Below are 8,883 nucleotides of genomic sequence, written 5' to 3'. Positions count from 1 at the left end.
TATATATATATATATATTCATTTACGTGCAAAAGTACATTAATGTCGCCCCACTAGAACCATCAAGGGGTGCTTTATCATAGTCATACAAGCATACTATAAATCATTTTGTTTACATTCCAAATATCATCAAATTTCTTTTCTTTATAGCATGCATGTGTATTACATAAGTATAACTATGCAAATTATTCACATTCATTCTAGATGATAAAATTGAATAATAAGCCAAAATAATCATATTCTAGTTGCAGTAACAAAATATCGTCACTAATGCGAGTGATTTAGAAGAAATATAATATTAGTACCATAATTTAGAAGTAAAATTACTCACATCGACAAAAGACATTCTGCTTGCTCTTGATGTCAATTCTTCTATATGCACCCTCCCTTTCTTCTTGCTTGCCTCGGTCGCACGGGATCACAAGTCTCCTTTGTGACTTCCTCTTCTTCGACTCCTCTGATCACGTCAAGGCACTGATTGTCCTCCCTCCACAACTCAACCCCGATGCCGATACTTCCTCAAACCTCTTCGTCATCGACTAGGGCTACTCATGCATTGTTCTCCTCTCCTTAGCTCGGCTCTCGGCTCCAAGGTAGGCTGATCTCCCTCTGCATTCCTCACGTTTCTTTTAGGGGCCGAAGTAAACTTTTGTTTCCCAGATTCCTCGCCTCATCTTCCTCCCCGATCAGCTCTTCATTCCCTCTTCCTCTCTTCAGCTTCTAACTATTTGTTTCCTCTTCTTATTTTTGGTTCACTCGACTCCTCGCTTCCTAACTCCATCATTTCTTCTCCCGGGGTAACATAACGTTACACACTCGGCTTGAAGATTGCTTGAAGTAAAGTTAAAAATAACATGTAATGTACATTGATATTGTTTTTAAAGTTAACAAATCGTAACTCTATTTTGCATCAAACTATAAGCCACTTCTCAACTCTAAGTTGCATGTCAACTTTTATGGCTCTCTGACTCAAATTAGCATGTTCAGTCTAAATCACATGCAAGCTTCAATTGCCCACTAATATTAGGGCGGTCGTTGACTCCAGGCCTACAAAGGACCTCAAATTCATATGATGATGATTAGATATTCTTCAACTCTAAATTGTTTATGAAACTCAAATTATCGTTTAAATTTAGCTATTGTTGCCCTCTAACTACAAGTAGGTCACCCCATCGGCTCCAAGTGCCCATCACCTCCATATAATGCTAGTGAAAGTTGTTTCAATTGGGAGTTGATCAATGATTTTTTCTTGTTTTCACATTTTGTAAAACACATGCCCATAAATAACTGTCTTTTTTTTTGATTGTGTGGATAATCCAACATAGTTTAGATGATCAAAAACTTCCTCTCTTTTTGTGCTCCACTTTTCACGTACAATGAGAAAAATCTAAAGGCTTTAGTGGTATGATTGCATCGATAAGAGGATAACATTTGCATCAATTATTAATTTTTTAGTTTGTTATTTTTACAATTATTACGCATTAAAATTTACACTTTCATGAGATTTGTGTCATGTTATATCTTATATTCATTGATTTCATCAGGATTACTATCTAAATTCTTATAGTTTTACTATAATAAAATAAATGTAATTATCATTACTATTATAATACGTCCTAAAAAATTATAAGTCAGTTAAGGCCTCGTATGAAGACATTGAAGTTTGTTCCATTGCCGTGAATGCCCGTATATTGAAAAGCTTTTGTTTGACAAAACAATGTCTTCGGATTTTGTTTTAACGAAATGACATTTTTTTTTCATTTTAGATCGAAGATGACAAGATAAGATCCACAGAGGGAACAAAATGACGAAGTTCCTTCAAACGAGCTCTCAGTCACGATAAATCATACCTACATGTACTATGAAATAAGTTATAAATATATTTTGATATTTCCTTGTGTTTTTCCTGTTTGGGCAGCTTATAAGTGCGGCGGCGTTTTAAAAACGCTGTCTCACCGTTTGTTTCGCACGTTGGAGATGTGTTTATCAAACCTGTGTTTCCTATTTTACATTATACGCGGATCGCGGGGCTAGACCCGCGATCCGCGTTTCCTTATCGTGTTTAGCCCCCAATTACGCCACTGCCCCTTCCCGCAACGTCTTCCTTCTTCCTTCGTCGCGATTCGGGAATAAAGAAAGCTCCCAGTGCCGCAAATTCTTCCTTCGTTCGCAATTCTTCTTCCTGGATTCGACATTGCTTCTGCTTCTTCCTACATCGGCACTCCTTGCTTCTGCTTCTTGTTTCTTCGGCACTCCTTCGTTCGCGATTCGCAGATTCGACATGCGTCTGTTGTCCGCCTCCTCTTTCGCTCGGTCTCCCTCGCCTCTCTCTCTCACATCTCCCTCGCCATTTTTGTCTTCTGGATTCTTCATCTTCTTCACTAAATTCATGTTATAAACTTGCATGAATTTAGGGTTTTTTTTTGGCTTTTGGCAACCGTGATTCTCTACTATAAGGTTCTTCTGACTTCTTATGACGACAGATTATTCGTCTCTTTATGCTTACTTTTAGCTTTGATATTTTTTAGCAGGATGTGCATGCATACCACAAAGTTTATATGTATTTATATCTAACATCTAAACTTGGTTATTTTCACTTTCTTTATATTTTGTTTAAATCTTTTATTTGGGTTTGTGAAATTCTATTTTTAGAGGATTATGATAAGTCATATGACCCAAGTGGTTCTTTTGGATTGCCCTTCTTATATGCTTTTCTACGTACAAAAATTTGATTCAAGCGTTCCTCATTATGGGTCTACTGCCTTCTTCTGATGGTAGATTATTCATCTATTTATGTTTACTTTGAATCCTGAGTTTTTATTTTTATATAAACTTTGGTAGAATCTTTTTGATATATTTGTCAAATTCATTTTTTTTATTATGTTAGAAATTAATATTTTCTTGATATTCACTCTTAAGTGGAGTGTATAACATTTTTTTGTACTGTCATGAATTGGTTTTTTTGGTTCTCAACTGTCAAATGTGTAATCGTTACAGTTCTGTTATAAACAAAAATATTGCGTAGTGTTAGAATAGTCATTTGCAAAAAAAAAAAAACTACAAATAAGCAGTTTACAAAACACACAAAATAAACAATTAAACAGTTTATCCAAAACAGAGGCAGAATTGTCATTTATCCAGAATCAGCTGTTTTTCAAACATACAAACCAAACAACCAGCCAGCTTATCCGGTTCAGTCGCTCATCAGTAAATTATCAGGATAAACTGCTTATCAGCATAAGCGGGATAAGCTGCAGCTGCCCCAAACATGCCATTAGTTTTTAGATTTTTTTTTTTCACAAATCTACTTAATTTATCTCAATTTTGAAGCAAAACAAACATAAAAAAGTTTTTCGATGCATTGAAAAATTTAATTTCAGGTAAGTTTCACCAAACCTGATCACATGGACCAAATCTGGTTCGGCTAATTTTGTCGATAATCAATGGTCCGCTGCACCACGAGTGCGCCAGCCGAACGTTATCTTCTACTGCGCTCTGTAGCTCTCCCTCCCAGCGGCGGGAGAGTTGATGATGGCGCTTTGCTTCGCCCCTTCTCTCGTTTACCCGAGCAGTAGGGTTTGTTTTCTAGAATCTCCTTTCAGAAGGTCGGAACTATGGAGAAAAGGGCGCATTGGAGCTTCTTCTGCGGCGCCAGGTGTCGATCTCGAGGCTCTCAATGTGGCTATTGCTAAGGTTTCCCCTGATCCGCGTATTCACTTTCTTTGAATGAATTCATGGATATTCCTTTTCCATGCATTAAGGTCCCCTTTTTTATGGGACTGGTGTGTGCATAATCGCAATGCAAACTTGAACGCGGAGGAAAAGCCTCTAACCACTACATCGCAGTTCAGTTCCTCTAATGTCCTATTGCCCATGAGAATCTTATTGGTTTTACTTTTCTGGTACCATCTAGACGGATTCCTAGGATAGGTTGAAGTAGGTCGGAATATAGGACGAAGCTTGGAGACAGTACCGATGGCAGAAAGCGATGAAAAGAATCATGTAGTTGGATATGACTTACGCCGTAAGTAGTTCATGAATGATAAGCACACCAATTATCCATAAATATAATGACAGTAAAATGTATTGTGTCAAAATACTGATTGTACGTTAGAGCCGATGATAGTTATGAGATGTTACGCTGACATTTCTTATTACACTTACATACACCCAAACGTAAGATAAATCTCATCACATAGGCGAAAATTATAATTGTTTCTCATTTGATGCTTCTTTCTTGTGTACCTGTTGCTGTTTATATTCAAGCTTCTGAGTTATTGATTGCATTCTGTAAGCCTACAGAACTCCCATTTCCTCTTCAAAGCTTGAAATAGCAGGATAAGCTGCACAAAAAAATCCAGTTACTTTTTTATGACATTCCTTCCATGTATTGTACAAGCCTAGATTTGGTCTGATGAATGCCATATTAGTGCCTTGTGCCTCAACTTCATGAAGAAAAAATGAGAAGAAAAAATCACTAATAAAATAAGGGAATTGCATGAGAACATTACTAGCATGACTTGAGTTAAAGCTAATGTGACCATCCCCGTCATCCATATTATTTAAGTAGGGATAAAGTAGGGATAGGATCGACTTGAATTAATTTAATGCCTGACATATTGTGCTTCAATGACATAACATAGGAAACATGCATGCTTGCTTTCCTACATCAGTTATAGTTTGTCAGCTATTTGAGACATGGCATGCAATAAGAACAATCACAATCTAAATAAAAAACAATATGCATATAACATCACCATCATGACAAGTGAGTTAAAATCTAGTGTGATCAATCCCATCATCCATATTATTTAAATAGGGACAGGAACAACTTCATTTGATATATAGAGTCACTACATGCTTCAATATCATGGGATAGGATAATTGCTCTGATGCCATGCTGAACCACTGCTAAAATCCTACTTCAGCAAATGCATATAATGTCATCATCACGGCAAGTGAGCTAAATCCTACTTTTTTTTTTCTGCTTGGATAAAGAACATGCATATGATTTTCAGTTTTTTGGCAAAAGGAACAAGAGAACATGATAATTCTATGAACTACCATCACATTGACACATTACCATGAGATTAGACCAAAAACCCTATGGATCTACCATATAAAACGTAACATAAATTACATTAAACACATAAACATGAAAAGCCCTAACATTTAGACATAAAATATACATGAAACATTTATGACATTAAGATCGAACATGCGCAATGTAAAAGGCTTATGAATTGAATGGGAAATTCGTTTTTTTTTTGTTGAAAAAGCATGGTAAAATTTTAAAATTGACACATGAAACTAATGAAGATAGAAACAACCTTAGATGACTCGAGCCTAACATTTTGTGCTTCAATGACGTGCAATAGAAAAATGCTTATATGCCTTCCTATCCTTCAGGCAAGGCAAGCAATACTAGCAAATAAAATCTAATTCAAGAAATAAGGGCGCTAAATCAATTTTGGGTTTGACTCGAAATTGACTCGACCCAAACCCGACTCAAATATTAAACGGGTCAATTAGTCCAACATGAACATGTATTTCCTTCAACACGGTGATCCAAATTTTGGCTTGTATAACTTGTTTAACATGCTTTTCTACATGTAATTCAATGATATAAAGCTCGACATGTGATTTAATTAGATAGGAAATATGTTCACATGCTTTTCTACATCATTCATATTTTACCAACCACATGAAGTATGAAATTAAATACTATCACAATTTGGGTAAAATATAATATACATATAACAACACCATCATGCAAGGCATTAATGATGCTATAAATCTCATCATTCATACAATTTAAGTAGGATGAGGAAAGTGGATAACTCATGAGTTCTAGACTCGTTACCTGAAATTTCAAAGGAGTGTGGACTCAGTTTTTGACTTGAACATTTTAGTCTTTGTAAGTTGTCTTCTACTTGCTTAAGATTTTTTTATTTCTTGTGTATACACGAAGTTCTTTGCTATGAACTTCAGGTTGGGTTGGTTGGATATTTTCATGTAGTAGTGTTTGGGGGATAGAAGTGCTAGGTGGAAGAAAGGTAGGCTGTGGGCAATGTACATGTCATTAAGTGTATACTAAATTTGATGTTTATTTGTATTCTCCCTGTGAACATCGGATTTGAGATAATATGATTCATTTTCAAAAACTATGGCATCCATGGAGTTGTATTTTTTGTTAACAAGTGAGTAGCACCTATAGCCCTTTTTGTTGGGGGCATATCCAATAAAAATACACTTTTAATGGATTTGGGGTTAAATTTTGTATGGCTTGGGGAATTGATGTGAACAAAAGATGCACACCAAAAAGTTTTAAATGGTACTTTAGAAGAGAAAGCTTTGATGTGGGGATAGATCTCCATCAAGACATGAATTGGTACTTTGAAATTAAGTACTTGGTTAGACATTCAGTAAGAATTATTTTTTCTCGAAAGTATTCTGGAACTTGATGGGAAATCATAATTGAGCGGAATATCTCAGGAAGATGTCTGCTCTTTCTCTCGGCTATTATATTTTATTATGGCTTATCAATACATAAACTAACGTGGATGATTTCATTTTTTGAGTTAAAATATTTTTTTGCATTATCAATTTTGAGGATCTGAATTTTAAATTGGAAATGAGTTTGGATAATTTCATGGAGGGTTTGAAAGATTTGCGTTATTTCAGATTTCTCCTTCATTAGAAATACCCAAGTGGTCTAGTATGATCATTAATGAATAAGACAAATCATCTAGCTCCACTTATGGTTCTTATTTTGAAGGTTCCCAAATATCATTGTCGATAATAAAAAAAAATGTGAGTTTATAGCGAGTCATGGGATAAATATTTCTAGTGTGTTTGGCAAATTGATGAATCTCACATTGATAAGTATTGTGTTTTTTATTAGTAAACCAATGAGGATACAACTTTATAACATAATTGAAATTCGGATGATCCAGGAGACAATGTCACAACATGATTTATTTTTCAGCAGATATAGACTCAACAAACTTAGAAAATTGAGAAAAATATGGAGGTGGGACGACTTGTGTGTTTAGAGAGACACTTTTCTTAAACAGATATAACTCTTGATATATTTCAACATTGTCAGTCACCTTCCTCAAATTCACCATATGAAATTCACAAGAGTTTGCAATGAATTTAGTTAGCATTCTCATTGAAATTAACATGCTGTCTAACTATGAAACATTTAAAACTGAGGAGAGTGTGATATTTTTAGAGAGCTCTACATCTTGTTTTCCAATTATTTTTTAGTGTGATCCATCTGAAAGTGTGACAAATTTTGATGTAGAAATGTGTTGATAGTTGAGTAGAGCATTGATGTCTTCAGTCATATGATTAGATGTTGTTGAATATATTATCCAATATTTAAGTCTTCCATTGCTGCCAAGATTGGAGAATAATATATTATATTGGTGTGTCATGAGATTGGTGTGTTGATCTGAATTATCCCCTATGAGTTTTTTCAGTGCTTCAAGTTTTTTCTTTGTGAATGGGTTAGGTGCAGATGTTGTTGCAATATTAGCCTTGATTTTTTGATCTTTTCTTTAATGTACAACTTTCTAATCTGCATGCTTTCCATAAAGATTTCAACATGCCTTTGAGGTACCAAATTTTCTTGCAGTAGTCACATGTGGGCTGTTTCCTCTTGAACTTTAGTCATAAGAAGATTTATGGGAGTACAGAGTTGAACTTCATCACTTGGTGAACTTCCATTTTCAGTCATCATAAGCTTATGTCTACTCTATTCTCTTCTAACTTCAATAAAAGCTTCACGGGTAGATAGAAGAGACTTTATTCCCATGATCCTCTCTCTCACTTTATCCCATTTCTTGGTTTGTTTCACTAAGAATTTGATAGTTCTCTTCTTCTCGATGATGAATTTATACTTCACAACATCATGCGGACATTTTCATACTTGTCTCAAACATATACCAATCCTTTGTAAAGGTGCTGAAATATTGGGTTGCACTTAGTTCTCTTTGACAATGGTCATATAGTTTGGTTTTAATCTCAAGCAACTATGCAATATTCTCAGTGCTGGAATAAGTTTCTCTTGCAGCCTCTCAAATTTCTATAGTTGTTTTGTAGAGCTAGAAATTTTCTCATACTTCAGTGGTCATTAAATTGACTAGCCAAGACATACCATATAGTCTTGAATCTTTCATGTGAAATGAGTAGGATTATTGAGCTTGGGAACCACGTCATCTTCTGTGAGATTTCTTCTTTAAATTTTCCACAAATATACATAAACACAGATTGAGTGAAAAATTTATATACATAATGATGCATGCTAGAAAATTTGTGACGGTAGAGTAATGGATTATCGTCTTAGTGTTGCACGAGAATTCAACACGCACTCAGATAAAAATGAATCGAACTGTGATCACATTAGAAATTTTTACGTGGAAAACCCGTAAAAAGGGGAAAAACCACGGGGTCTGACCTAGCTGTAAAAATTCACTATAAGTTGATGATTACAAATGCCTCTTGTCCCACAGGCGAGAAAGAGTAACTAGCTTTCCACGTTACAACGTCGACTAATGACGTCTATAAGCGGTGGTTGACGGAGGTTGGCAGTGATCGACGGTAATCGACGACAATCAATGACGGTCTGCGATGGTCGACAGAGGTCACGATGGCTGACGATGGACGGTGGTGGTCGACGGAGGTCGCTGACGGGGATGAGCGGTGTCCGGCGGTGGTCGACAGAGGTCAGCGGTGGCTGATGACGGACGGTGGTGGTCCACGGAGTTCGGCGGTCATTGTCGAAGGTCAGTGGTGGTCGACGACGATCGACGACGACGAAGATGATCTTGAACTTGAGCTCCTTCTCAAAGCCTCAAGTTCTCTCTTAAGCCTCCTC

At 36.0% G+C, this 8,883-nt stretch overlaps 1 protein-coding gene across 6 annotated transcripts in view; it reads left to right on the top strand.

Annotated features, from left to right (window-relative positions):
- The first annotated feature begins 3,473 nt into the window (after positions 1 to 3,473).
- LOC110022489 overlaps positions 3,474 to 8,883 on the top strand; it is a 31,902-nt gene continuing 26,492 nt past the window's right edge. For all 6 annotated transcript variants that reach the window (XR_002293787.1, XM_020721451.1, XM_020721453.1 and 3 more), the window contains exon 1: positions 3,474 to 3,692. Coding sequence is in view for 5 of the 6 variants with exons in the window: in XM_020721451.1 (XP_020577110.1) it covers positions 3,528 to 3,692 (165 nt within the window). In the remaining variant the exon portion in view is untranslated. The remainder of the gene's footprint in view (positions 3,693 to 8,883) is intronic.

Source organism: Phalaenopsis equestris, unplaced genomic scaffold (genome assembly GCF_001263595.1).
Source record: "Phalaenopsis equestris unplaced genomic scaffold, ASM126359v1 Scaffold000192, whole genome shotgun sequence".
NCBI lineage: Eukaryota > Viridiplantae > Streptophyta > Magnoliopsida > Asparagales > Orchidaceae > Phalaenopsis > Phalaenopsis equestris.
The sequence above is the reverse complement of the archived record's forward strand: the minus strand, read 5'-3'. Positions and strand labels throughout refer to the sequence as shown.